Source organism: Leuciscus leuciscus (assembly GCF_965113295.1).
Source record: "Leuciscus leuciscus genome assembly, chromosome: 5".
In the NCBI taxonomy this organism is placed as follows: Eukaryota; Metazoa; Chordata; class Actinopteri; order Cypriniformes; family Leuciscidae; genus Leuciscus; species Leuciscus leuciscus.
Genome location: NC_138729.1, coordinates 28,868,092 through 28,895,537, shown reverse-complemented (window position 1 = coordinate 28,895,537; position 27,446 = coordinate 28,868,092). Strand labels below are relative to the sequence as shown.

At 37.2% G+C, this 27,446-nt stretch overlaps 3 protein-coding genes across 3 annotated transcripts; all 3 read left to right on the top strand.

The window, feature by feature from the left end:
- Positions 1 to 6,749: 6,749 nt before the first annotated feature.
- On the top strand, positions 6,750 to 10,846 carry tppp2 (tubulin polymerization-promoting protein family member 2). Its single transcript, XM_082168806.1, has 4 exons — positions 6,750 to 6,871; positions 9,198 to 9,404; positions 9,522 to 9,675; positions 9,765 to 10,846. The coding sequence occupies exons 2-4, from the start codon at positions 9,208 to 9,210 to the stop codon at positions 9,957 to 9,959; spliced, it is 546 nt and encodes a 181-aa protein (XP_082024932.1). The 5' UTR covers positions 6,750 to 6,871; positions 9,198 to 9,207; the 3' UTR covers positions 9,960 to 10,846.
- A 195-nt stretch (positions 10,847 to 11,041) lies between these two features.
- Positions 11,042 to 13,389, top strand: LOC309499061 (complement C1q-like protein 4). The gene is made up of 4 exons (XM_082170063.1): positions 11,042 to 11,349; positions 12,158 to 12,262; positions 12,380 to 12,520; positions 12,820 to 13,389. Exons 1-4 carry the CDS (start codon positions 11,343 to 11,345, stop codon positions 13,245 to 13,247), a joined length of 681 nt encoding a protein of 226 aa, XP_082026189.1. The 5' UTR covers positions 11,042 to 11,342; the 3' UTR covers positions 13,248 to 13,389.
- A 6,752-nt stretch (positions 13,390 to 20,141) lies between these two features.
- tagln2 (transgelin 2) lies at positions 20,142 to 25,236 on the top strand. Its single transcript, XM_082171615.1, has 5 exons — positions 20,142 to 20,331; positions 22,518 to 22,702; positions 22,805 to 22,976; positions 23,690 to 23,792; positions 24,559 to 25,236. Exons 2-5 carry the CDS (start codon positions 22,523 to 22,525, stop codon positions 24,707 to 24,709), a joined length of 606 nt encoding a protein of 201 aa, XP_082027741.1. The 5' UTR covers positions 20,142 to 20,331; positions 22,518 to 22,522; the 3' UTR covers positions 24,710 to 25,236.
- Positions 25,237 to 27,446: the final 2,210 nt, after the last annotated feature.

Here is a 27,446-nt window from a genome sequence, read left to right as displayed (position 1 = left end):
AATTGAAAGAGCAACTGAAGCAGGAACACACCTGTATTTATAGATTAGCACCAAGGGTGGAGATGCTGAACTACAAACTCAGTATGAGCTTAGATGAGGGTTTATGAGGCACATGTACAAGTATCCTGTTTCAGGAAGTCACTTAAAACACAATTAGAGCAAATGTTAAAGAAAGAATTAAACTGATAGCTCACCCAGAAATTAATATTTGTATCATTTACTCTCACTCATGTCGTTCCAAATCTGTATGATTTTGTTTCTTCTGCGGTATATCAAAGAAAATATTTTGAAGAAATGTTTTTGTTCAAACAATGAAAGTCAAGAGGGTACAAAACAACACAGGATCCTATTAACTTTCATTATATGGGAAAGGAAAAAATTTATATTTGCCCGAAATACCTTCTTTTATGTTCCACAGAAGAAAGAACAAGTCATACAGAATTGGAACGACATGAGAACAGAAGTTTCATTTTTCGGCGAACTGTCACTTTAAGTTTCTAATAGTGCAAATTCTAACAAATAAAACTCAAAACCAGCAAATGTGCTCTCTCTCTGTACATGCACTGCAGCGAAATGTGAAACTGTTTTGTCTGTCAATATGGAAAGTGGTTAGAATAAATTTGTCTAGTCAGTGCTTATATTCTGTGAGTAAACTACTGTGACATGACAGCACAGTGTGTACTGTACACACTCAGCCTAGTGTCATGCAGGTAGAGCATAAACACACTTACATGCTGGATCTGAGAGAGGAAGAATTTCAAGGTCAAACTGTCTAGTGTCATGAAGGGAAATTCAGTACAGGGTAGATGGGTGCACATATTTCTCTGCTCTAAACCAGAGATGGCCTTTGCAATTCGGAGCCAAATATATAGTGGGGCTCTATGAAATGGCTCTACTGTGGATTTGTTTGTAACCAACATTTTGCATGGGCAAAAGAGAGCAAAAACAGACAATATTCTGAGTCTAAAAATGTAAGGCGCCTAATATTAACTTCTTGTTTATTGAGCTATTGTATAAAATCAGTATCACATTTGCAAACGTAATATTCTGATGCTGATATTCGTACAGCATTCTTGCTCGTATGGTATTGCCTGACTATTGTCACAAGTGCACTGGTCCTCCCTCACTGTCTACTCACTTGAGATATTTACCTCCTAACAGCACCCAAAAGATGTGTGTGTGGATATACTTACCAATTGAAGTTACATCCTCTATCGTCACCTGCAACCCTAAGAACTGAAGCATTATACTTGCACTGCTCATTGTTTGTCGTCTATGCTCACCTGTTTGGACACTGTTCAATAAAGCTTTGTGTTGTTATTCATCCACCTCTCTCTCTCTCTCTCTCTCTCTCTCTCTCTCTAATATCTCCTGACAGAAGACTAGACCCACACAGAATGAATCTAACAAGCTTCGCTCCATTCAAGAACCATTGTATCCAGTTCACCCTGCTGACCTGCTCCTCTCCCTTTCCCAAGATGTCCGCCCGCTAGAGGTTCTCACAGTAGAGCCATAACATCCCTTATAGTACCCTAGAACGATACTACCCTGATGTCAGTCTTCTGGAGTGGATTGGATGACCATCTTCGACAAATACCAGCAGCAGCTAACATGTTTTCCTTGGAGCAATATATTGAATATGTACTGTGGCTAAGTAGACCCTTCTTCACTGTGTGTGAGGCAGTTGAAGACACCATTGCATCTCAGTCACAACCACCCCAGTCCACTCCAGTCCTCCAGGTGACAGCGGTCATCACCACTGAAACACCACCTGTCTCGGAACTCCTTTCAAGTCATGCACCATCACTCCTCACATGAGCTCAAGAGTCCTGAGTCCCTTTCTGCCCAGGATTCAGCTTAAGGGTTATCATACCCAAGCCGATCATAGCTTACTTGTCACGGCCACGGAGGCCAATCATAGCTTACTTGTCACGGCCACAGAGGCCAAAAATGATTTGATTCCACAGTTCTAGAAAACTCTGTGTGGTACGAAAAAAATAAGGAACAATAAAAAAATAGCTCCGTCTTCACAGGTTACAGAAATGTGGCCATCTTCAACACATCTGAAGCAGTAACCAGGGCATGGTCTGAATTTCGTGACAGGATCACCGGTTGACTTACTCAGGATTGGTAGGGGAGGGTGATGTCTTGTGCTTGGGTTTGATAGTCTTTCTGGGCTTTGGGAGAGTAAGTGAAGTTAACTGTTCCTTTAGCTCAGCAATTTGCTTCTTCAATTCAGCGGTTTCAGACAACGACTTTGACTCGTGAGGGGATTTACTTGAAATTGCAGTATCTTGGCTATAAGCCTGAGCAGACCTAGGTGATGGCTGCAGTTTCTGCTTAGAACCACCGATGTGGCTTCTCATGTGCAACCATTTCTGTGCACTCTTGTCTTCTCTGGTTCTAAGGGAACGCAGAAAGTTTTGAGAACAACTCATCACCATCTTCAATAGCACCATAAGCTGTATCAAGCATGTTAAGGTAAGCTCTGGGAGAAGCACTAGGCCCCAAAGACTTAACAATATAAGTGGGAGGAGAAAAGAGACTCTCCATAATTCTCCTTACTCTTTGTAAGTCAGACATGGAAGGGTCATCAAGGAGTAATTCAACATTACAATGCCAAGTATCCTAATCTGATTCATTACTGGGCTGGGGTATTCTCCCTGAGAAAGGGAGAATACCCCAGTGGTGGTATATACTATATACCCAGTGGGTATACTATACCCAGTATATATACTATATACTCCCTATATACCCAGTGGTGGTATATAGGGAGAATACTCCAGTGGTGGATGGAATTGCTGCAGCGACTTAACTTTTAACTATATGCTCCACAATGACTTTCTGCACATCGGCAGGATTGAGTTGAACATGACTCATTGTCCCTGAAAAGCACTTTTCAGACTTTGGTACATCATCTTGATCAAGTGTTGGCTCATTAGGAATGGAACGAGGACTATGAACATGGAATCTTGGAAGCATTCTGCTCTCTGATGGAATTGAGCTCAAATGCAGGCTCATCTTCATCCACCTCATTTGGAATTCAGGAGCTTGAGATCTGCGAGAGTTCTTCTCGAAGCAAAGCGGTGAAGGATTTTCCACTATGCTTAGCAATGGTTTCCAGGGTGGATAAGTAAAAGGTTGTAGCACCAGAACTCTCCTCACAACTCTCCTCAGGGCTCTTATCTGGTAAGTTAAGCTTGGGTCGTCTTTATCTGTGTAGCTAAGGGGTAGCAAGGGACTTATTGATTCAATAGCTGATCCAAAGTTGTACTCTACAATGGTGTGGTCATGATACTTGGACTCATGATCGTTAATGGGAAGGACTCTTGCGATGGAACCATGATGCTTTAGAAGATCAAGGACCTCTTCATCCTCAAGAGTGTTAATTGGTCCACTGACTAGAAAAGCATTTCAAATTTTAACACTTTCCTTCTGTACTATTTCCATGGTTTCAATGTCAATTTACTTGCCACACTAATAAACTGATTTGAATGTCTCTTTTGACGATTTTTTCTTTTTGGATGTAAAGTATAAATAAAGCTATTAATTACACCTCCTGGCTGTGCTCACCACTTTTTATGTAACACCTGCGTTGATTGACAGGCACTGACAATATACTAATATAGGCCAGTAGGTTCGGCTCGGAAGACATAAATTAAACAGCTTAGCTTTGTGAGGAAATAAATCTATATTGAAAATAAATTGATTCTTTGAAGAGAATAAAGTAAAAGAGAGTAAAAGAAAGAAAGAAATTATTTAACAGTATTCACAGTATCAGTTGAATAATAGATCGTAATGACAAAGAAACTCAAATCAAATTGCAATACATGAGTTATTCATGGACTAATCTGGGTGCACCCAATAACTATAGAGTTTAGTTAGTTAGACAGTAGACATATTCGTTACACAATATATCTCTTTTTGCAATGGTAGGACATTCAGAATTGATAGTATTATCTGCTGTTAAGTTTGATTGGCTGCTGACAGTCATGTTTTTTGAAGTATCCGAGTAATATTAAAGGAAAGAAGAGATGAAGATCAAGAGGATGCATACCAATTTCATGGATGATCACACTATTGCAGAGTTAGTGTTTTTCAGTTGTAGCTCTCCCTGTTGGTGGATTTTTTAAAACTTGGTGCGAGTCTCAAAATGTCCTGTTGTCTATGCGTGTAAAGTTTAGTTCATCTAAAAATCCTTACAAATACATAGGGTTGCAGCACTTTGTGCTTGGTTGGACCCCTAATAATACGATAAGAAATACCAGTTTACAACATCACGCAGCATAACATAATGTTTTTGTACAGTTAAAATGACTGGAAACGGATGATAACGGAAGCCTTGCACATTAAAGCTAAAAATAAGGCGTTTCCTGTGCATTCACAATGGTGTCCTTGCAGGTCCAGGGAGGGAATGGTAAATGATGCTGAGCCACCATCTGGATGAGCTGCCAGACCTGCACTTCAGAGAAAAGACACACATTATTTGCAGTTTGCACAAATTAACATGCCCTTACCAATTGAGCATTGTTCATAAGGCACAGCCTATAGCAGCCAGTGTGCATCATTTTATTACCAGTCTATCCATCTTCTTGAATATGCTGCAGCTACATACCCAATGTTTTTTTGTTCACATGGACCAGAATCTTGAGAGAATGTTTCCAGTACCTTGTTGAATCCATGTCACAAATAATTAGGCTAATTTGGGGTCAACTGGTATCCTACCCAGTTTTAGAAATGTGCACCTAATAAAGTCAAAGTTGCATGTGTATGTACCATGATGATCTGTTAGTAAATTGATACATTTAGTTTCAATGAGCATTCTAATATTCATGTCTTCAATATGAAACAGCTCTTTAAGCTCCACTGCTTTGTTTATTTATACTAGTATGAACAAACACTTATTGACGTCTTCAGATAAAGTTCATTCACGGTGAGGATCATGCGTATGTGTAGACATTTCTAAAGCTTCTTGCAGCTTGGTTATCAATAGCTTCAACAAATAATACAACTTATGAATGTATGTTTTCCATGATTCTGACCTTCGGGATACATTGCTCTTCAGATTGTCTTTGCAGCCATTGGATGTAACATGCTTCCAGTTCTTCTAGCAGGCTGTAGATGGTGCTCCTGTAGTTCATATAAAGCAAATTATGCTGTTTGTTTATAATTCAAGGTCTTTTTCCAGTTCTGATTTTAAACTGTTGCACTGCTGAAGAAATAGATTTATTCATATACAGACACATAAATTAATAAACCATTTCTACTAAGATAAAATGTTTGAGGAAATACTGGAGATCCTCATTCTCGATCTCCATTTATGACAATGTATTTTAGTTATTTTGTACTTTCATCAGCTCATTATTTTTCACTGATTTCCTTAACAATAACACAGCGTGAATTACAAATTAAAGGCCATAAGATTAACTTTAATGAATGCATTTTCCAACTTATGCTGGTATGGTTATGCACTTTGATCTGTTAATATATATTTTTCATGTGTGTAAGATATTTTATTGGTTATGTGTTTCTATCAAATGCTGGAAATGTGTGGGATTGAAGAGGTACATTATATGAAATCGATTTGAATAATATGTGATGCAATACAAACTCATTATCAATGGATATTTTTTATATAATTCATTCAATTCATAAGTCATTTACTGTTGATTGCATTGTGAGGTCTTCTATACAAGACATTTCCTATATATAGCAATATTGTATCTGATATAACATTATTATTATTATTATTTCCTTTATATTACTTTATTATTGTAAATGAGATTGTCTGTATATTGTGAACTCGCTTCAGTCCGCGGGAGGTCTGAGCTGAGCGAGGAGCAGGCTGATTATACTACTGATTAAATACAACGATTTATAACTACATTTTCCAACTTAAGCAGATTCTATGGATAAAAACCCCCACTGAACAGCAGATTTGACTCCAGTCTTTATTCAACATCACACAACACAACACAATGCAGAGGGGAAGCCGATTCGTAGCGAGAGACGCACACATGCACGCCCAAACCGGCTACATTGGTAGAGTCTTCATCTCTCCAAAAATGTGTTTGAGGTTTGTATCACCAAGACTAAACTTTGTTTGGCCTTATGCTGATATAATTGTATATTCAGTTATGCAGTTATGCTAGATATTGTTAATGTGATTATGACGTTTTCATTAACTGCAATACGGCCAAATTCCAGTTATTTAATCAGAATATTCTTGTGCATGTACTGTAAACAGACATTGTTCCTCTAGTTGTGTTGTCAGAAATGATGAGTTGCTGTGAGTGGGTCTCCATCTGTGGTTGAGTTGTCTGTAAGTGGTGAGTGCTCAGAGCTATTAGACAGAGATGCGCTGAAGCCATTATAGCAAATAACATTTAGAGCATCACAGACCAACAACATGTGTGTACGTGTGTGGATTCACTATACACATCTGCTCCACAGAGACTGGTGTGTGTAAGGGTGTGGCAGCAGAGAGAGAGAGAGAGACAAAGACAGAAGGAGGAGAGGACAAGGAGGGACAGAAGGTTGAAAGTGAAGGAGTAGTCAGTAAAGTAAAAGAGAGGACAAATATAAAGAAAAGGGCCCAACAGGCGGAGAAATTTTAAAAAGCGGGAAGACAAGAAGACATGTGGCAGAGAGAGGCGGAGAGAGAGAGAGAGAGAGAGAGAGAGAGACGGACGAGCGAGTGAAGTCATCATTTGTGCTGGGCTGTGCTCTCTCCTCCCCTCTCTCTTACGTCATTGTACACACACACACTTAGCACGGGCATAGAGGAAGAAGGAGAAACACACACCCACATTCAGCATCCTTTCAGTAGCAGCTTAGCATCAGTATCCAAGATTGTCCACCTCACTGTCAGGTAGGCTTGAATCTCTCCTGCTCTTTCATTCTCAATAACACACACCCATCTGGATTCTGGAAGTATTTATGTTATACCTACAAGGCCAAACAAGACCAGCAGGGATTTATGCATGAGACGCAGTTAGCTTGTTTTTATAGTACATATTTCAGATAATATAGTACATTTAAATATGTATTTCACACATAAAGAATAAAAGGAATACAGGCGGCATTACTTGTTTACCAGAACCTTTTAATTTCTCAATGCAAGAGTTTCATGCATGTTTTTGATAGATTTAATGTACTTTCACTTTATTATTACATCTATAAAAGGTAAATGCAGTTGCAAATTTATGATGCTTTTACGGATTATATGATGCTTTCACGAATTAAAAATACCCCATATTAGAAAGAGAGAGGGATACAGAGAGAAAGAGGGGAAGCCAGCAAAGACAGCTGAAGCTAATTTAGTAAAGTGGACTTCATTAAATTACGGCTTTTAGTGTGAGTTATATAAATGTGTGTGTGTGTGTGTGTGTTTATATTATATTACGTTGTGGGGACCAAATGTCCCCACAAGGATAGTGAAACCTGAAATCAGATTGTGGGGACCAGCCAGCAGTCCCCTCAAGGGAAATGCAGTAATGAACATACTAAGTGATGGGGGTTTTTTTTAAGTACAAATGCAGAAAGTTTTTGGTTTTAGGGGTAGGGTTAAGTGAGGGGATAGAATATACAGTTTGTACAGTATAAAAACCATTATGCCTATGGAAAGTCCCCACAAAGAGAAACCAAGTATGTGTGTGTGTGTGTGTGTGTGTGTGTGTGTGTGTGTGTGTGTGTGTGTGTGTGTGTGTGTGTGTGGTTCAGGCACACCATTATGGGGAGAAAATGTCTCCACAATGATGGCAATATCCAAAATCCTTGACCTTGTGGAGACATTTTTTGGTCCACATTAGGAAAACAGCTAATTAATCAAACTACGTGTTTTTTGAAAATGTAAAAATGCAGAACTTTTCTGTGATGGGTAGGGTTAGGGTTAGGGGATATGATATGCAGTTTGTACAGTGTAAAAAGTATTATGTCTATGGAATGTGCCCATTAAACATGAATACCAAACGTCTCTCTCTAGGAGAGTATATGCGCGCGTGTGGAGTAATTGAGAATGATATTTGTGAGTATGGATCATGGATTAGTGTGGGACAGTAGCTCTGGGTGTAACCAGTACAGAAAAATTACTGCACCAGGATAGCAGCTTTCACTGTACATAACAGACATACATTATTAGGAGAGGCTATTTATTATTATATTAACATTAATTATATTAAAGGTGCATTAAGCAACTTTTCATGTTAAAAATACCCGTTTTCTAACCCATACATGCTTAAACAATTGCCTGATGGGCTGAATGAGCCCTTCTCTGATCACTGAGATTGTCTCTATAATCATGTAAAGTAAAATAAATAAGAGGGATTCGGGCCGGAATTTTAGACTGGGCGTGACGTCATGCGCGTTCACGGCACGCTCACCTGGCTGTCTGGCAGGTTTGTGTATTCGCCGCCATTCTCCGTAGAAGATGGATTCTAAGAGACCGGCTTGTAGTTCATTTCAAACACCAACGCAAACTCCACGTAAGATAAAAAAAAAGAAAACATTTGTCCGTGAGCGTGCACACTTCTGGCTGCAGTTTCGCTTGCCGCCAGAGGGGGCAAAACTCAGAGACTTGCGCAATGCACCAAACAGTAACTATATTATTTTAAAAAATCACAAAGTACACACATTTTCATTATGATGTCAAACAAATGATTTTTTTTGTTGCATCTTTCTGCTAGAATTTCTAATCCCTCACATCACAGAATGCTGCCATACCAAACACTGCTATAACAGAGATATGATGAATAGTTGTTTACAGATGTTACCATATCAAATATTTCAGCACAGCTGAAACACTGTATTGACCAAGCCATTGTTTTTGTTAACTAAAACTCAAATTATTCAAATCTTGTTTGTTAATTGAAATGAAGCTAAAATAAAATTTTAATATAAATAGTAGATGAAAACCTCAATCCTAAAAAACTTTAAAAAGCCAATTAAAGATATTAATAAATATATATAAGTATATAATAGTATAACTATAAGTAACTACAATAGTGTAAAAGTAACTATAATAGTATGCTATATAAATAACACTAAAATAAACCCATCAAAAGCCAGGACTGGAAAGATCCATATAATGTTGCAATAAAACATTATAAAATTATGTATGAAAAAAAGCAAAACCTCAAAACATCTTTTTGTCTCTTTTCTTTTTTCTTATTTAAAATTCTTTCTTTCTCTCATGCTAGATCTGGAAGCATGGCTGAAGGTTCAGGTGAGGTTTCGCTGGCAGAGGTTGAGACAGCATTTCGTAAATTTGCAGTTCATGGAGACAGCAAAGCACCAGGGAATGAGATGAATGGGAAAAACTTTGTTAAGCTGTGTAAGGACTGCAAGGTCATCGACGGGAAAAGTGTCACCAGCACGGACGTGGACATCGTCTTCAGTAAAGTCAAGTATGATTATTTGCACTATGACTGACAGCAAACTGTTTTATTTTTAATCCTGTGCAATGGACGTATGCATGACTGGGCCTAACTTTGTGCTGTTCTGTGTCTGCTTATGTGTCTTAGGGTTAAATCAGCACGTGTCATCACGTTTGAGCAGTTCACTCAAGCCATGGCCGAGTTGGCTACAAAACGTTTTAAAGGGAAGAGCCAGGAAGAGGCAGTACAGCTTCTCTACGGTCTCATGGCTGGCAAAGAACCTGCCAACATTGGTGTCACTGTGAGTCCCAGCCAATCAAATCAGTCTGTTTTCACAGATTAAGCAATAACCATGTACAATAACCATGGATAATCTGTTTCTCTCTGCAGAAAGTGGCAAAAGCCTCTGCTGTGGACAGACTAACAGACAGCAGTAAGTTCACTGGTTCTCATAAGGAGCGTTTTGATCCGTCTGGAAAAGGAAAAGGCCGTGCTGGGAGGGAAGACATCCCTGACACCAGTGGATACGTCTCGACATACAAAGGCCAAGGAACCTATGACAGCAAAGTAAAAGGGGACGAATGAGAGAGGAAGGATGAAAAGAGAAAAATGCTTTATGCATGACATAATGTGTATGTCTGAAGTCTTTCTGGTTTTATTTCCGCAGCTGGGTTGTGACTTGCCTGCAAAAACAAAACCCTGGCTAAAACTTTGCACAGAAACCCATGTCTTTATCACTTCCATACACTAGTCTGTCATCATCTTACTGATTTTTTTCATGTGGTAAAAAAGGACTGTCTCTGACCCACTTGCCTTTCATAAGTTAACATATCATTTAATTTTAAGAGTAAATAAAACCAAATAAAAACAGTTAAAGGGTTAATTCTGTCTGTCATCATGTACTCATCCTCATGTAGTTCTAAACCTGTAGGACTTTCTTCTGTGGAACATAAAATAAGATTTTAAATAGTTTAAAAGATTAAAAAAGTGTGTCAGTTTTTGTTTGTCCCAACAATGGAAGCCAACGGTAACCATTCTGATTGGTTCCCAAAATATATTCTTTTGTGATTCACAGAAGAAAGAAAGTCAGTAACTATTTTACAGTTTTTTTGTTTGTTTTTTACATGTAACATGTAGTTACTATAGTAATAACTTTAAATTATGCCTAATTACATGCAACTAACCCTAAACCCAACACTAATCCTAACCCTAAGCCTATAGTATGTAAATGTTGGTAATTAAGATTACTCAGTACTTAAATGTATAATGTGTAAGTCTTGATTTTTTAGTTAAACTATCCCATTAAGTGCTACTTTCTCTCTGCTGGTGTTAATACTGTATGTGTGCTGGATAAATTAGCTTTATAGTGTGTTTCCGCTTTGTTGCACTGAGATCTCTATCAGACTGTAAACACTAAACTGAGTCGACGCAAATAAAGTCAAATAAAGAAACGTCATGTGGGAATATTTTACTTAGATTACAACACACATTATTGTGATGTTTTGCATCATTTATGACTGTCTTGTGTTGTATTGTAGACAGAGGTGTGGTGCGTTCCTTTGAATAGCTGTTCTGGGGCTTCAATCAATACAAAACAGGGATCCTTCCTGGGAAAGCGCATGTTTGATTGCTTAGAAAAGATAGCAGCTTTCATCATATTTCATGGCTTTAATGCGTGTCATTGTGTTGTATTGTGTGGTGTTATAGTTTAAAACTCAGTGGGGTTTTGTATTTCCGTGTATCTGAGGCAAGTCACAGTTACATGAACTGATATCTCCCTTGTTGTAGTTTTTTTATTTTATTTAAATTAAGCTCCTCTTTAAAAACACACATACACCTGAATCTCCCTGCCTGAATACAGAAGGAGGAGGAGTGCTGTCAGGATATAAGGCTGAACACCACACAGACTCTGATTTTCATTTGCTCCCACTGAGACTCAAAGGGCAGAAACAGAAACAGACATCAGACATGAAAGGTGAGAAAATAAATCACTGTTTCTGTACATAAATAATTATTCACAGAGTAAGTGCCAAACAAACTTGGCAGATCATTGCACCTGTTAAACATTCAGGGGAAAAAATACCATTCAGACGTTGCTTGTGTGTCTTATAGCCTAGTTTTGAATAATATATTATTTATTATAGTAACATTTTATATTGTTATTTATTTTTTAATGTATTTATTACAAGTCTATTGGAAACTCATAGATACTTCAGAAATGTACACTGTAAAAAAAAATTACATCCCCAAGTCAAAAATTTCAAATGACCGATAACATCTACATTTTTCAATTAGTCTGACGTATTATTTCTCATTGAGCCAATGTTAACAGACTATTGCAACAAGAATTTCACTTGGGCCAATTGAAAAATTTAGATGTTATCGGTCACTTGAAATTTTTGATTTGGGAGGGTTAGACATTTTTTACAGTGTATTTGTTATTCATTTTTTAAGAATTATTTCTACAGCTTTTAAAGACTAATAAGCTTATCTAATATTTAAGATTTTGTATTAAACAAATCTATGGAATTACGGAATCGATTTTCGTTAAATGTTTTCAGTGCACTGCTGCACTCTTCTTGGTAGCCAAAAGAATGATTAAATTATGCTTAAGGGGAAGTCTGCAGATGTGTGCCGAGTTATAAGTGAAAGATTTGTATACATTTGATCTCATAGTTCAAATTTCATGAGCTTGAACTAAACAGACTCAGAGCCATACAAAATGTGTAATGGAATCATAGTTATGACAGAACGTGATTACCCTTTGTGAACAATTTGATCAGGAAAAGGCGTTGTGCTGTTCTTTGTGTTGCCGCTGGTGTTCGGCCAGCAAAAGACCTACACCTGGGACGCGCCAGGACAAACCCTTGCTCCAGATCCCATCAACCGTAAGAATCATTGCAAGTCTCCTTGAAAATCTTAATAATACTGTAACAATATGTAAATGAACAGCAACATAAAAGATAGACATATAACTTTTGCAATCTTTATTCCTCTCTACCTAGCGTGCCTGACTGACCAGGACTCATGTGGTTGTTGTGTGATGCAGAGGAAAAAATGGCAGTTAGAAGAATATTTAAACTCTAGTATGAATTCACTGGAGGATTCGCTGGCCAGAGCTCGAAACACACTGAGAAACATAAGAGGTACACACAAACGCTGCTATCTTTGAGCACATAGATCATCTCAAGCTTAACAGACTCTATGGACCTTTAGTTTTTTTTAAAGAAACATTTTAAAATGTACAGAGCGTATGTTTTGTATAATAGGGCAAAATAAAAGTAGCAGACTCTTTAGTTTTCTAGGATATATTTGATGCACAAACTGAACAGTCAAAATAAAACAGAAATCTGACTAGAATAACTGAATCTAATCTGTTGGTCTTATTTATTTTGTGTTATATATTTACTTACATGTTTCATACATGTTCCTTGTTCATCTTTAGAGAATCGAGTGGCGTTTTCTGTGGGTCTAACCGACAGGAGACGCTGTGTTGGTCCGGCAAGGACGGCAATAAATGTGGTCTATCAGAGCATCTTTATCAACATTGGAGAGGCCTACAACTCATCCACTGGTGTGTTCACGGTTCCACGGTCAGGCGTGTATAACCTGGCATTTACCGTGTTCAGCGACGCAGGCTCACCAGGCGCATCGCTGTCCGTCTGTACCAGTATCAGGAGGAATGGTGTGGCTCTAGCAGCACTTAGGGAGATGTATGATCAAGACCAGGAGGACCAGGCCACAGCGGTCTTACTCGCGCAGCTCAGAGTCGGCGACCGCATTACCATCAGTCTCCACACTGGCTGCTGGCTCTGTGATGATCAGAATCATTACAACACATTCAGTGGATTTCTGCTGTATGCTACAGAGTGAAGCTGACAAACACACATACACAGACTTTAAAAGCTATATTAGTGAGGAGCTCATAGATGCAATGTATTAAACTATTTGACCGTATAAACAAACCTAGACACACTCTCACACACACACACACACACACACACACACACACACACACACACACACACACACACACACACACACACACACACACACACTGTGTTAAGATAAATGTTGTAAGGCACAGATGTTGTAAGGCACAGATGTTGAACTAGCATTAATAAAATAAAATAGAATTGTTTCTCTATCATTTACGTTCTCCTTCCCCTAGTACTTCATCTTTATATAAAAAATATTTGGTTGGTTACACCAATCCTCTCTTTAACTAGATTAAACTATTTTAAACTAAATTCAAAAATGTCTCTTATTATATTATATGTATATCATTTTAATATTATGGTTTATGTAAAATACATAAATGTAACAAAACAGTGTTTCATCAGCGGCTACCAAAAGTAAAAATCAATAATTAAAAGACTTTAAAAGGATCCTTAAAAGGAGTTTAGATTCTAAACTTCTGATATTTCATTAATTTTATTTAGTACTAATCGGCAATTCATCTAGGTACCTATTGATATTTCTCAATATTTTTTTTTATTGCAGAAGTCATAAAATAAAGTTATAAACTTAAGTAGTTAATAATATAAATAAGTAGTAACTTATAAGACTCTCTACTTCTTATAAGCAGTAGAGAGTCATGCTTGTTTTCAAAATAAATTTTACAAAAAATACATTATATAATGCTACCTGTTGTTTTATGAGTAACAAAGTGTGTTTGTTGGTTAACAACGATTGCAAGTGTTATGGAAGAATGAGTTAATCTGAGACATGTATGAAGTGTTTTGGTAGATTTAGTGCATTTTGAATGTGAAATTAACTGTTGTGCCAACTTGAAAGATTAGGAGAATGAAGAGTTTTGAAAAAGCGACCTAAGTATTGAGAAATGTGTCTTGTAAAAAACTGTAAATATATTATATATAGTTTGTCTTTATTTATGCCATTATGGCTACAACTTTAGAGACCAACCTTTCTTTTTCCTGAGTGGGATCAGCAGCCTAAACAACATACAAAATGCCAGTTACTCTCATTTCCCATTTCCTTCTGCCAGATGATAATGCTGTATAACTTGCGCAGATGAAGTTTCAGAATTACATCACTGAAATGAACCATATTAAAACAAACAACACCACACAAACATGTATTTTTGATCTCACTAAAGAGAACAAAACATTACTGCTCCATTGATAATAAGGCTCTTGATACACCCATAACGGATAAGATCAGCCAGTTGTTCACAGAAACACAAACACATGTGCAACCAGAACCAGCTGACCTACTGATACTCTTGTCCCTTTTTCTGTTTTATCGGTTATCATCTCCTAACACACACACACACACACACACACACACACACACACGCACACGCACACGCACACGCACACGCACACACACACACACACACTCACACACACTGAGGACTTTAGTTCAGGAAGACATCTGGGAGTTTTTTGCAGCTCCTTGGGATTTTTTATCAGAGCAGCTATATGCACATGCACATGCACACACACACACATACACACAATAAAGTTTGATGACCATCAGGGTGGGACGGCCCTCTGTGCCTGACATCAACACAAATCAAAACTAAGCACCAACAACAGAGCAGATAAAATTGCTTACACACCTCCACCACACAGTGAGTGAGCAGGACTCTTTATGTGTTCAAAGCCAGTCTGAGTGTTTAACGGTTCTTTTTGCCAGAAAGGAGGTTCATTGATGTGAACCTGACAGAGGACTCGAAGAAACCTAAACACCGCCAAAAACGACAAAGCTAGTTTGACTGGAGTAAAAGGTTACACTATAGGTCACAGAAAAGGTGAGTATGAAAAAGAAAATGTGTGTATACATGATAAATTATTCTTTGCACTCTGGAAACAGCTTTTTAGATCTGTGACAAAAGCCTTCTCACCAAAGTTTTTGATGACAATAAAAGAAAACAATTCGTTTGCCATAAATGACAAAAACTGTAGCATGTACGGTAATGCAATTTGAATATTGAATTTTGCAAATAAATTTGGAAAAATTTATAATCATTTGAAAGATTTTGAAAAATAAATAAAAAGAATCATATTTCAGTCTGTTTCAGCTCATGTGATGGTTGTTTTGTATCAGGACCTGCTACTCTGAAGAGGTCAATCTTCAAAGCTGAACAAAGTAGCTAAAAATTCTTTATATTAAAAGTCCAAGCTGAAATATGTCATGTTCAGTGTTAAAATACTTTCCTCAATTCCGCCTTAAAATGCAGAAAGTGATATGTGTAATGCATTTGTATATTGCTCAGATGGTTGGAGCAGCCCGACACAGCAACAAAGGCTCAACTAATGGCATGAGTTTGGGGCGGGACCAGGGGCGTTACATCAGTACTGGGGCACAGGCCCCCTTCAAAACAAGTGTCCCCATATTTTGATATGCTTTGTTAAAACAGTTATGGATATGAATTGTCATTACTTGCAGTACAGAGTTATGTACGTAAATTTGTTGATTCTTATTTATCAAAAGTTTATGTTTCTCTATTTGTTATTGCAGCTGGTAGTAGGGTGGCATTTACTGCAACTATGTCTCAAATGTCTGGAAGTTTTGGCCCTTTTACAGCAATCCCACACTCAACCACGGCAATGGATACAACCCTGCACTAAGTACACAACACCACCCCTCTCTCTCTCTCTCTCTCTCTCTCTCTCTCTCTCTCTCTCTCTAAGGCCGTTTAGTGCGTTTTCATTTAAAACGCATAACTTTTGCTACAGTTACACCTGGTGTCTATTCTAGTCTGGAGTTTTTTACCCTCTTTGCTGCAGACCCTGTTTTAGTTTAAAAACTCTGGGGTTGTGTTTCAGTGTAAACGGACCAAAACTGAGACTTTTGAAAACGAAGGCATGGCTGCCCACATTACTGCAAGCTTTGCTGACTTTGTTGTCCTTTTTAGAAGCCATTGTGCAGTTAAATTCTGCATTTTATAATACTGGAGGTGCCTACATGCGCAAGAGGCAAGCTATTATTAGAGCAATCAGCAACTGTTTACATGCGTTCTCTCTCACTCAGGATGGACAGAGATTTTTTCTGAAACGCAGTGGAAATGCCAGTATGGACGAGGATCGTTTTCATTTTAAAACGCTGTGTAAAAACAAAAATGCACTAGTTTAAACGGGGCCTAAGTCAGTCAACAGAGCTTCTCTGGTAAATATATATATATATAATATTGAGTATACAGTAGTTATATTACTGAAATAAACAATACAAAATGAAGTTTTATGTAACAAAGTTCGGGAGGAGCATGTTCAGGTAATCATCCAATCAGCGCAAGAAGAAGCCAGTATAAATAAAGCCTTCCCTTACCTCCTGTCTCATGACAAATTTCTCAGCATCCCGCCACCACCCCATCACCTCACACTCGGCTGGGTCTGCTCATAGATACCTATGATCTATACATTCATAGGGGGGAGTACTCTGGGGTCGGGCCGAATTCCGAGCTCTGAGCCCTCCAGCCGGACAGCAAGCCAAATATGCATTATAATATTACATCAGATTTCATTAACATGTGAACTCGTGAAACATAGATAAAGAGATGTAAATAAAGATACAGGCTCATAGGAAGTGAAGGGGAAAAAAGAAAGTGATATGGGAAAAATGATAAAAATGTATAAAAATCTAGTAAAATTACAACACAGATTAGAAAACAAATAAATACACTCAAAATATTTAAAAATGTTCAAATACATAAAAATAATACAAATAAATACATAAATACAAATAAATACATAGAAAAAAAAAGTTAAATATATAAATACATATGCTTATAAAGAATAAAGTTAAAAAAAATCAATGTGTTATAAAATTGGAACAAAATTAAAATAAATAAACCAATAATAATGTTGCAAAATTTTTATTAAATAAGAATGTATAAATAAATATGCTTATAAATAAAATTAAATATGTTGTTGAAATTACAAAACAAACTGAAATACATAAATTAAAACGAATGTTAAATTAGAACAAAATTATTTAGAAAAAATAACAAATACTCTAATAACAGTTTTAGGGAAGTGACACAAATGTGGTAATTTGGTATTTGGTATTAAAATGCACACATAATCAATCTGTGTATGACTCACTCAGGTATCTTCACGGCTCCTTGTGCTGGCGTCTTCTCCTTCAGCCTTACGGTGTACTCAAACAAGGGATCTGAAGGACAGCGCTTGGACCAGCAGGTGGCACTAGTGAGACAGGGCCGTTCTGAGACCGCTACGCGGGAGGACAACAGAGAGGATGGTGAAGACAGCGCCACACCTGTTCAGTCTCAGTGCTGGAGAGCAGGATTACGTACAGCTCATGTCTGGCAGAGAAATCTGCGGCAACATGTGGGGCCGAAACATCTTCAGTGTCCTACTGAGGGCTAAAACAGCACGACATAGCTGCAAACACAACCAAACATACACAACCCCACAGACACATTGACAGTGATGTTTTTATTATGTTCAATAGAATAAACTATGACTAGAGGAGACAAACTCCTTGTTATGGCCTCTGTTGCTCTTAAGACATATACACCTCTCTCTTCAGACATTCATTCATTCAGATATACTTTTACACACACTCGCATGCAGTTGCAGGTGTAGGGCTGAGCAAATATGGACAGAACTCTTTACTGCCCTAGTACTTCAAAAAGCCTTTTAAAGGTATACATGTGAATTAAACGTGGCACAATGGCCTTCATCATCACATTATGCGAATGCCTATCTAGTACAAGGGTTTCATCTCTATGCTGATTGAGGACTGTTGGGACACTCCAGGCACAGGATGGTTCTGTCGGGAGAGACAGAGTCATTTGCACCTCAATGACACGTCTGTACTATTTGCTTCACAGGACATATGCTTTCAACTACATACTGTTTATTTACTAGTGTGTTCTAATATGTAACTGCCGTGTTTGGTCTCATCTGACAGCTTTTAAACTGAAATGAATGATGGTGAACTTAATAGAGATATTAAAGTATCCTAATGTACAATCTAGGTACTACTGGTTAAACATGCATTGAGGAGAATATGTTAATGTTCTTCTCCCTCTCTTGATCACCACCCATTTGCCTCATCTTTTGGTTTCCTGTCGGTCGGTTTCGGTGTTGGTATTCCACTCATGTTTAACAATGCTTAGCTCAGGGAATGAGAAGGAAAGGTAACTGTTGATCTAGGAGAAAGGCTTTAACCCCGCCACTCCCGCACACCGGTGTGTAACCTCATACTAGGAGAAAGGCTTTTACGGCCTCTTCTGCACAACAGTGCATTAATTGTTACAACTAAGTTTTCTATACAGTGTGTTGTTCCATTCTACTGTCTGTTTATTTAAACATGTAACTTAATAAATAACTTTGTCTGCTTTAAAGGCTTTGAGAATCTTTCCTTTTATCACTGATGATGTTGAAAGCTAAAGTGATTATAACTTTCGTTATCTAAACGTTCAGGTTAAATCCTACGTTTTCCTATCAGTTCTAAGAAAAACCTTTACCTTTAAAGAATAAGAGGTTAAAGAATAACAACAATTATATTGGAGTCAGATAAATATTTGAATTATACACGTCATCCTTCAACTGCCTTTTGTTCTGATTATTGGTTCAAAATAGCAGTGTAAGCTTCCAGCCTTACACAGGCTAATGTAAGGAATTAATTTATCATTACTGCCATTTTTGGTGAATTAAATGTCAATTTAATGCATCTATGACGAATGAAATACAATAAAAATTCAAAGAAAAAAAAGTGTATTTTTTAACAAACTTTTAAACGCTAGTGTAGTAAAACCATCATTTGTGTATGAATGGGAAACCCCACCCAGAGCCACTATGTGTTATCTCATCTCACATCAGACCAGTGAATGACACACACACCCCAGCCACTGATGAATCTCAAGAAGCTTAGCATGAGACCTCACTTCAATGTGCTGATTTTCAAGGTAACACAATGAACAGCTTTTTATCAACTACAAGTAAAAGTTACTTGATCTCTAACATTAGACACTTAATATGTCTATATCCATCATTAAATCATTAGATGAATCCAACAATGTAGTCCCATAGCCTTCCTTTACTGACTCTCAAAATTAATTTACAAATACCTACAGGTTAATATTTTATCAGTCCACGACTCACTACACAGAAAACTCTGGACTTATTGAATATAGATAGATACTAAACTAAACTTGAGACAATATATTTGAATATTTAGAAAACAATCCAAAGTTATAAAACCGTACAGAGAATAGACAAGTCAACAGAAGATTAGGATATATTACAAAAACTAGACATAAAAGCTAAGGGAAGTGACTCAATTCTGTGTTACTATGGAAGCAGACGTCAGATGATGATATCATTACAGTACACTTTGTCCAGTGATGTCATGACATTTCAAGAATGGTATGCATGTCTGTCTGATGTCTCTTCCTCACTTTTGCAACATTTACTGTCTGAGGCTTGTTTAATTTTTTTCTGTCAGTTATGTTTGCACTCTGTGACTTCCTATTTCATCAAACCCTTTAATCAGCAGCCTCCATAGAAAATGCCAAGATATTATTTTCTCATTCATGCCTGTGTCATTCCACTCTGGGCGGAGTGGAGGAGAAGGCATGTGAAGAAATTCCTCGCTTTGTCCCAACCGCTTCTTTTCCCTCTCCCAAATAAGGACGCACATTGCAATACAGGGAAATGAGAGAGGAAGGGAGGGGCTGAAAATGGTGGAGAGAGAGAGAGACTCCGAAAAAAGTCATGACCTTTTATGGATGTGGTTACCTCCTCTTTTACCATTCTAGCTCTTGTCCTTCACTCCTTCTCGTTCTCATGCTCCGTCTCGCTCTTGGTGAAGTCATTTCCATGAGAGTGGCACTCCCTGAGCTTGGACCCTGAACTCTGTCATAAAGAGGAAGAGATTCTTTTTCACATTAACACACAGTTGTGTGCAACACAGAATACGCATTTCCATATCAAGACTACTGAGCAGGGTTTCATATAAACTGGTAAGTACTTTACACATAAACCTATATATGTATTGCTGTGTTAAAATGATTTTGTAAGGAATAAATATGTAATATAAACCAAGGTAGAGAAAGAGAGAGAGTGAACAAGAGAGTAATAATGAGAGAGAGAAAGAGAGAGAGAGAATTTGTGTGTTTTAGTGGTGTGGCTTGACTAGCAAATAAAGAAATCTAATCTTAGTTCATTCTTTAGAATTCTGTTGAATGCCTCTGCCTGTTTTTACATGTTCTGTGTCTTAAAAAGTATTTTTATTGGCAGTAGCTGAGGACATGTTGCAAGATCTCTCCATCTTTCACATAGTTTCAAACTGCATCTTCCAAAACTGAATAATAATCTAGCTGCATGACGCACATGTTTTTCCTCTGCAAATGAGGGTTGTCCTTTTTACTCCCCTCTCTCTCTCTCTCTCTCTTTTTTGTGAGATTCAAGTGAGAGTATCAGATCTCTGCAAAAATGCTTTTGTTCTGAACAGAAACCAACATCTGAAACAGAAACAGCATCTGGTTTCCTGTGTTTGAAGACTAAGTGTTAGAGGTTAAAGCTCAGTTGACAACTAGATTTTTTGATTTGACAAACCATAACTAAACTTAATATCACAAATTCATTCTTAATTATTTGTCCATCCGTTTACATATCAGAAGTGTTTGCTTACATACCACACCTCATCCTTAGCTAATATTGCTGAAGAGGGAGTCTTAGAGTTGCATGATATCGAGCCTGAAGCCAAAACAGCAGATAAGGTGAACATTATTACGCAATTTGAGCTAGAATGACATTTTTGAGCAAGGACAGTGTTGTAACTTAGTATGGTTGCATCAGAGACTCCAGGTGTGCTTGTGTGTGTAATTGTACATGGCCTAACAGATGGTGTTCTTCTGCTTACAAATACAGGAAATACTCACCGGATGTGAACAAATTGGACTAATATGCATAGTTTTTTCATCATGTCACACACACACACACACACACACACACACACACACACACACACACACACACACACACACACACACACACACACACACACACACACACAGGTTTCCATGTTTTATGGGGTACGCAATAATTTTTAGACTGTACAAACTGTATATTCTATCCGTTAAAACTAACCCGACCCCTAAACCTACCCATCACAGAAAACTTTCTGCATTTTTAGATTTCTAAAACACTTCATTTACTATTATTTATAAGCTGTTTTCCTCATGGAGACCCCCAAAAAATTACAAGTATTATTACTATACTTGTGGGGACATTTGGTCCCCATAATGTAGGGAAACAGGTACACACACACACACACACTTCTCACACCTCACCTCCAAACATGGGCAGGGCAAGATGTAACTTGTCATTTTGTATATTCACTATTGCAGTGATGTCTGAGTTTAGACAGGGATGCGTGTATATGATTATGTTTGATGTGAATGTCTAGAATTATAACAATTTCATAGATAGCTGTGAAATCTGAGTGCAATTAACTTAGAAAAGGAGGACACAGCAGGAATATTGCAAAGAAAGAGTGTATGCTTTTTGTTTTTGAATGTTACAAAGGAGCAAACAGGGCAGTTTTCTTTAGTGAATGAGGGTTGGACTTTGACAAATCTATCTCTGAGTTTTCGCTTGTATCTCTCTTTCTATCTGTACGACTTTGCCTATACTGTTGTGTTTGCATTTTAGTTCATGATGTGGTGCCTGAAACAGTAATGAATTCAAATGAAGGCCTGATAAATCAATACAGCCTAACAGCTGAAAGGTCATAACAACATGTTGACACAAAAGCAGGTTGCAGGCTTGCAGCATTTTTGAAACTCAATGGTCATCAGTTTTTGATTATGATCTGAGATGTCTGTCTCTTTGCTAGTTCAGAGGTTGTGTTGCTACATGCTCTGTTAAGTACATGCTCTGTTTGACGATACACTTCAATGAACAGTACACTCAATATTTGCATCGAACGTTTTTTCATGGGAGTAATCAGTTAGATATTCCTTACAAAGCTCAATCCTCTGCCTTCACAGATTCAGTCTTTTTGAACAGTAAAACCAAACCTGCCTGAACAGATCATACAAAACAGCGAGGCAGCTTAAAAACACAAAGAGCACATCTGTTTATTTCTTGTGCAGGTTTAGCCCAGTGTCGTTAATGAAAACTAAGACTGTGCGTGTTTTCACAGTCAAAATGGCAAATAAAGGTCCATCCTATGGTCTGAGTCGCGAGGTACAGAGTAAGATTGACAAGAAGTACGATCCAGAGCTGGAGGAGCGGCTGGTGCAGTGGATAATCGCTCAGTGTGGGGATTCTATAGGAAACCCTGAACCTGGAAAACAAGGCTTTCAGCAGTGGCTTAAGGATGGATGTGTAAGTCATGAGAAAACATTCAAGTTATCTTTAAATCTTACATTATTTAAGTCTTTGTCACGTCACCGCATAATCATCTCTTTTTCTGTTCATTCTTTGTAGGTTTTATGTGAGCTGATTAACAGTCTCAGTAAGGATTCAAAGCCTGTGAAAAAGATCCAAAGTTCTGGAATGGCTTTTAAACAGATGGAGCAAATCTCTCAGTTCCTTGTTGCTGCTGAACGCTATGGAATCACCAAGTCTGACGCGTTTCAAACCGTTGACCTGTGGGAGGGTGAGCGCCTGTTTTCACATCACGTGTTCTTAAAGGAATCAACGATTGATTTGTCTGTCTAAATTCTGTCAATTAAATATTGAACTTACTAAAATACTAGCACTTAACAGTGTTATGCTATTATTTATATAATATTATAGTATTTATTAATATTTTGGATCAGCATTTATTTTTATATTTTCATTATATACTTTCATCTTTATTTTAGTAATTTGGTTGTGTGCTTTTGTTATTATCAGTTTTATTTATTTTTTCAGTTTTAGTCATTTTAGTACTTAAAGGTTTAGTTCACCCAAAAATGAAAATTCCGTCATCATTTACTCACCCATATGTTGTTCCAAACCTGTATGAGTTTCTTTGTTCTGTTGAACACAAAAGAAGATATTTTGAAGAATGTCGGTAACCAAACAGTTGATGGACCCCATTGACTTCCAGAGTATTTTTTTCCAACTGTTCTTCAGAAGTCAGAAGTTGTTTAGTAGAAGAAAGAAACTCATACAGGTTTGAGGGTGAGAAAATGAAGACAGCTTTTTCATTTTAGGGCGAACTATTCCTTTCATCTTAAACTTAAGTTATCATCTAATATTTCAATAAAGAAAATGATAAGGATGTTTAGCTAGTTTTAGTTTTAGAGAGACAGATGGCTATGTTCTCATCAGAAACTGCCAAAAATGGCATCATTTATTTATTGATCTATAAATTTGTGTGGGCAGGTAAGGACCTTGCCGCTGTGCAAATGATGCTGATGTCTTTGGGGAGTCTGGCTGTTACCAAGGGTGATGGCTGTTACCGCGGTGACCCCAGTTGGTTTCACAAGTGAGTGTTGTTGTAATTTCCTCTTTCTGTTCGCAAAATGAACCGGCTGACCGGCTACCATAGCAACCAGATAACAAAAACAAGCCACTGTACAGGCCGATTTTGCAGTTGTGGCTTATCGTCATAGCAACATGATTACAAACACTTATTGGCCAGACATTTTAAATGTGTCCAGCATGGGATCAGCAAACACAGATAAGTGTATGTCTCACAGAAATATGGTATTATGAAACTTCACAAAAGAAAAGACGGCTATGAACAAACAGCAGTTATTTAAACAAATATAACTTCATTGGCAGCCGAGGGTAAACGTTGCTTTAAAAAAGTACAAGTTTGGGGTCGATGAAAGGTATCTTATGCTCACCAGTAACATTGTAAAACAGTAACATTGTTAAAAACTACAAACATATTAAATAACCGTTTTCTATTTTTAGTATATATCAAAATGTCATTTATTCCTGTGAGTTTTCAGCATCATTATTCCAGTCTTCAGTGTGACATGATCCTTCAGAAATCATTCTAATATGCTGATTTAATGCTCAAGAAACATTTATTATGCATTATCAAGAACTGTATGTATATTTACTTGAAATATAAATCTTTTGTAAAATTCTAAATGTCTTAACTGCCACTTTTGATCAATTTAATTAATCCGTTCTAAATAAAATAATTTTATAATAAATTTAATCTCACTGACCCCACACTTTTGAACGGTAGACTACTGTATGTGTGTGCACTGAATTATTTGCTTTTATCTTTACATCAGGAAATCCCAGGAGAACAAGAGAGAATTCTCTGAGGATCAGCTGAAAGAGGGTCAGAGTGTAATCGGCCTACAAATGGGCACTAACAAGGGGGCATCACAGGCAGGCATGACTGGTTACGGTCAAACTCGACAGATCTTCAACAACAAATAAAGACCTGGCGATCAGTGATCTATCTTTCTTGGATCAACAGCGGGGTGGACCAGATGTGTAGTCTTAACAATAACAATAAGTAAAACAATAACAACGAACAGAACACAGCTTAAACCAAAGTTTACAAATGCATTGTATAATTTGAACCTAAAACTGATCTAGGTCCTTGCTTCAGAGACCAACCATTCCCCACACATGAGCTGGTATCCAATACATTCCATAAGAATCAAGTCTGCCTTAAATTCTATTAGGGTGCAGACAGACATACATTCCATTATTCTATTACATGCATTCCAAAGAAATGCATTTTGCTGCACTCCATGGGAACAAAATGCATGTAAGGCGAATTCGGCCTTGCACAGTCAGTTGTTTGTCTTGTCTTTCTGTGGATCTGATTTGTATGCTCTTCTCTACATTCGCTCCCTGATCTAAAAATAAACATGAATCTAGGGCCTTTAATTGATATCTTTATACATTGTACATGAGTCACTAATAATTGATTTTGCTAATAAAATTCAGTTACATTTTGAAGTCTCTGTGTTCAGTTGTGTTCCAGCCTTAGCTTAGTTTCTTTGCCACTGAGAGTTGTGTAACAATGCTGGCAGTTACAGATGCCAGATAACAGTTTTTCTCTAACCCTTTAAATTAGGGTTGGGTATCGATTTAATTTTAACAATTCCGATTCTACTCCTCGATTCCTAAATTTGATTCCAATTAGGTAAAAAAAAAGATATTCACATTTATTCTAAGTCTTACTGCAATACATTTCATTGTAGCAAAATACCATGTACACATTTCAACATGCTAAAGAACACTTACACAAGGAACTTTTGCCTATGGTTTAAAAATAACACAGCAAAAACAACTAGCCTAACTTTTACAACTAATATAAATTTCAAGCATTATTAAAGACAATTAAACACTCAGTTATTAAAAAAGAACAAATAAACAAATTAGCAATCCAATAAATTAATACAACTGAGCAATGATTAAAAAAATTGCTGAAATAAAGTGTTTAAGATTTTCAGATATTCAGTTACAGAAACTGTAATCAAATGATCAAATAACACTGCACACACAGTAAAATATACATTACAAATAAAGTTACAAAAGTTATTCAGTCAAGAACAGTGAATAGTGAATTTTCTCTTTGTATTTTGTTGTTTGATTAATATTGACGGCAGCAGGAATATCATATTGCTGATATTCCTGCTGTCACTATAAGAGCTGCATGGATCCAATATATTGTTATGCGTTTTCTTGGTCAAGTATTTACGTTCGCACAAGACATAACCAACTGTGTTTTTACGAGGATATTTTGACATATTTTTGTGCGTATTTATCCGTTCAAGGGCAAAAAGATGCAGAAGAGAAGTTCAGTATCGCACACTACTGTGTGCACAGCACAGAAAACAGCGTGCAAGTCTTCTTGCGCTCAAATGGTTTAAAATCACATTAAAATCCCTTTTTCAGTGTGCACACTTTGGATGTGTGTGCAGCACAGAAAAGAGTGTGGGTCTTATTGCGCTTGAATGGTTTAAAGTCATATTAAAATACACACAAAGGAATCAATAAGAGGAATCAAAATGTTATTTTATAAAAAGTATCCGATTTCTGACCTTAAGTATCCAATTCCAGAATTGGAATCAGTTTCCAATTCCCAATTCTACTTTTAATCCCAACATATTTATCACTTTACCTCTTTAACCAGTCGGTGCTTTCTGCTTTTAGTGACAACGTCCATGTTTTAGTTGTGAATATAAAGAAAGCTGAATTGTGAAGAAGAAACTGTCATGGTTATGTCTATGTCTGTTTAGTTTCAGTGTGCTTTGGTTTCGTTTTCCCTGTTTGCCTGTGTTCCTTGGTCATTCATTTCGTATTAATCCTGCACCCGTTTCTGCATTAATTAACTTTGTGTATTTAAGCCCTTAGTTTCCTCAGTTCTTTGTTGGTCTTGTTTATGTTATGTGTAGTTGCTGTCATTCTCCTGCATATTCTCCTTGTTTATTAAAAGACTCTGATCTCCATTCGATTGCGTGTTTAACTACACAGAAGACCGAACCGAAAGACAAGATTTTTTGCCCATATCGATTTACCTGCAGTCCAGCTACTGTGCCTCAAGCAGAAGGACTGTTCCCTGGAGGACCACACAAGGAATTTTCTCGATCTGGCGTGCCTCACACACTACCCGGTCCAAGACACGCCTCCCATGGATGGTCCCTAAAGGGAAAATTTGGCTGCCTATGTGGAGTGGGTGCCGGCAAATTGTGGATCACCCTTTACCGTCTGCCCAGTGGAAAGTCTCAAAGTCCGTTTTATTATATTTTTTTTTTTAGCAAATTCTGTGTTTTCTGTTTTAATTTTTCGGAATTCCATTTGAATGGTTTAATTAAATTTTAATAATGGAGTCTAATTAATTGAATTAATAAAAACAACTAAATTGATTAATTAAATGAAACGTTTTGTTTTTTCAGAAAGTCTGTGTTGTGTATTTTATTTTTTCTGGCAAACAAATGAAGGCATAAAACATTCATTTAATTTATCTTTTAATCATATTAAATTTAACTTTTTTGTCAAACAAAGTGCTGCACAACAGAGCTTTACTGTCAAAATTAAAACATGGAAGAAAAAAGGTGATTATTTCATAAAAAATATAGTGTTAATAATAATTTATTATTATTCAATGAGGCGGCAGAGGCTGAAAAAAACACGAGCATCACGTGTGCTTTAATGTGAG